The 3,254-nt window shown below is 39.5% G+C and overlaps 1 protein-coding gene across 2 annotated transcripts in view; it reads right to left on the bottom strand.

Moving 5' to 3' along the window:
- Window positions 1–709: 709 nt before the first annotated feature.
- Window positions 710–3,254, bottom strand: part of psma4 (proteasome 20S subunit alpha 4) — a 7,695-nt gene continuing 5,150 nt past the window's right edge. For both annotated transcript variants that reach the window (XM_034879622.1, XM_034879623.1), the window contains exons 8-9: window positions 3,004–3,127; window positions 710–1,149 (exon numbers count right to left, since the gene is read on the bottom strand). In XM_034879622.1, coding sequence (XP_034735513.1) covers window positions 995–1,149; window positions 3,004–3,127 — 279 coding nt within the window. In that variant the 3' untranslated portion in view covers window positions 710–994. The remainder of the gene's footprint in view (window positions 1,150–3,003; window positions 3,128–3,254) is intronic.

Here is a 3,254-nt window from a genome sequence, read left to right as displayed (position 1 = left end):
GGTATTACATCCACAGTGCATTCAGAAAGTATTCAGGCCCCGTCACATTTTTTATGAAGCAGCCTTGTGCTAAAATCATTTCAATTCATTTGTTTCCCTAATCAACAGGATTTTAAATGGTTTTTTTTTTTTTTAAGTTTACTGAAAATAACTTAAATGTCACACTGACAGGTATTATTCAGACCCTTTGGTGTGACACATGAAATGTCGCTCATGTGCATCCACTTACTCTTGATCATCTTTGAGACGTTTCTGCACCTTGATCAGAGTCCACCTGTGGTAAATTTATTTGATTGGACTTGATTTGGACAAAAGGACACACCGGTCTGTACAAGGTCTCACGACGAACCGAAAATGGCAGTCCACCAACACCCTTGCTATATGATCATAATGTGCACTGACATTGACGCTACTCATTACCCAGAACACCCGAGAAGTTAAGACACTTCCTGTTTTTACAACAAGGCTGGAAAACACCCAGCACACCAACAGAAACATAACACATTTATTGTTTAATCGTCGTCTCCTATTTCATAACAGTTTAAGTATGCGTTACACAATTCATGCAGAATACATTAAGACCATCTGCTCAGTCCTAGAATACAAATTTAGCTCTAAACCCATGTTGATCTTTACCGTAAATCCATGTAAGTCATGGACGCGATAAGTTATTTTTTTAACCTTTTTAAAGTGGTTAAACACCGCTTTGTTCTTGCCCAGTTGTGGTTCAATAACTTCCCATTTGAAAAGTAATAAGTGTTTTGACAATAAATAATGTAGAGTATTTTGAACATGTTTCAGCCACAATGCTACAAATTGAGCATGGACATGAGTTCATCTGAAACAGATTAAGAAAACTACAAAACAAGTTAATATTTCACCATCTGGATTTATTTTAAGAAACACAAACTTAAACATACCCGGAAACTCAGATTCATTCTCTCACACAAACACACACACACACAAACACACCTCAAAGTGTGGGGAAGAAAGATTACTTGTCCTTCTCTTTCTGCTCCTTCTCTTTTTTGTCTTTCTCAGCTTTGGCCTCTTCTGCTTCGTGCTTCTTGATCAGCTCATCCACTTCCTTCACCTTGAGTACTTTGATGCAGGTCTTGCCGTTCTCGCGGGTCAGAGTGGCGATCTCCACTGAAACAACCAAAACACAGACGGTAAGGGACCGGAGGGCTATTTCACAAAACTAAGATATGGGATTAAACCGGGATATCCCAGTTATCCTGGCTCAATTTAGCCTGGACTCTGTTTCACGAAAGCATAGGCACCTAATTTACCATGGAGATTTATTCTGTACAGCTCCAGGATTAATACATCCTGGCTGTTAGCCTGGTCAGGACCAGGACCACGCAAACAGCCAGGATTTACGAATCTGGAGCCTTTTCTGTTCACTCAGAAGTGGTCTTACCTTATTTATTTGTTTACCTTGTCAGCCTGCATCAAAAAACAACAGGTGCATGCTGCTGTTCAGTTAAGTACCGTTAGGGAGAGGACACCTCAGTGGTTTTTGACCCATTTTGATGGGTGGAAATAACCGATAAATATCACTGGTAGATTTAAGTTTACAGTGAGCATGAAAAGTATCACTTTATAGTTTCTAGATTTTAGAGTCCAATTTCTTCAGCGTCTTTCTTTTCTATGTCCATATTAACAAGGGAGCTAAGCATAAAATATGTAAACTAGGAAGAGCGAAAGAAACGTGAAAAAGCGTGGCCCGACTTAATGATATTCTAAAAATAAAAATTAGTCTTCATGGTAAACTTCCTGAGTAAAATTATATTCTGCTTCCTTTTTGCAAAGAGTAGAACTGTTAATTTGTGCATTAGTGATTAGTAGCCTGATCCTTGAATGGTATGATAATGACAGTTTCATAGCAGTGGTCAGTACATGTACTGTATTTATTTAGGCTGCTTACGCATTCAGTTGATTTTTTTTTTTTACAAATGTGTTTCACGTTATCATATTTCCACAGTAAGCTGCTGCTCACTCTGTATAAAGTATGAACAATGAGTGTTCTCCATTTTAGCATCAACATATCTGTGATCAACCTCGATGTCTGTTACCTGCACAGTGATCACATGACCTGCCACAAAACAGGTTGACCAGCTAGTCAGCTACCACACGGTCACATGTAGACTCGCCTATGGTTATTTATACTCAAGGTAAACAAATAAAACCACACAGAAAACCCCCTTTATTTTCCGGTCCTACTGGTATTTGATGACTGCGCCCATGTGTCTCAAACTTTGTCTATTGAGAACTGTAGAGAAATACAGATAATGTCTAAATGCTATAAATATTGCCCCTATTTGTTTACAGTAGTCACATGTCTTGCAGCTGATTGGTTATCTCTTAATAATACTGAAACAGGTCATGAGCGTCATTTATTTCTTATTTTTTTAAGTCCCTCAGTGTCTCATTATCGGCACAGGTTAGAAACTTAGATCTGCATTCACTTCTGACCTGGCAATGCAGTACCTCCCTGCAGTGGTGTTTGTGTTTATTTGTGCTTTAGAACATAACTGCTGTAAAAATAGCTCTTATTCCTCTGATTCACTGCTTTGTTCAGCTCCCTCTCTTCATTTATTCCCTAGCTCGCTCGACCACCGCTGTGCTTTATAGTTAGAGATGCTCAATTATGCCTTTAAAAGGTACCATGACATGGTGCTCTTTGGATGCTTTCATATAGACCTTAGTGGTCTCCTAATACCATAACTGTAGTCTCTTTCCCAAAATTCAGCCTTGGTGAATAATTACAGCCACAAGAGCCAGTCCCACAATAAGCTTTCCTTCCTATGTGCCATTTGTGAGTATTTAGCTTTTGAGGTGTAGACCAGGGCTCGGTCTACACCTATCACCATTTCTACCCATTAGGGGACCATAGGCAGGCTGCGGGGACACATATTAATTTAAAAAACCTCAAAGTGAAGTTTTCGTGTGTTTCTTTTAATAGTCAATATCTGTACATTTAACCGCTCAAATATGTACCTTTCTCTGCAGACAGCTTGCTGACGTCCATGGTTTTATTGAGAACCTTAACGGCGAGAGCCAGGGCTGTGGAAAGTGTCATCTCTTTCTCCTTGAAGTCCTGCTTCAGCATGGAGACGGCCGCCTGGGAGTTAACGAAGAAAAACAAGAGAGACAAAGTAAGTATCACTCACACATGCTTCTAATTAGTGCTGCAGAATGGACGTAGGAGGGTTGCAAAATTGTTGTCTTTTTTCAGTTGTGAAGATTGC

This window comes from Etheostoma cragini, chromosome 8 (assembly GCF_013103735.1).
Source record: "Etheostoma cragini isolate CJK2018 chromosome 8, CSU_Ecrag_1.0, whole genome shotgun sequence".
Lineage (NCBI taxonomy): Eukaryota > Metazoa > Chordata > Actinopteri > Perciformes > Percidae > Etheostoma > Etheostoma cragini.
Note: the sequence above shows the minus strand (reverse complement) of the source record. Positions and strands in the feature narration are given on the sequence as shown.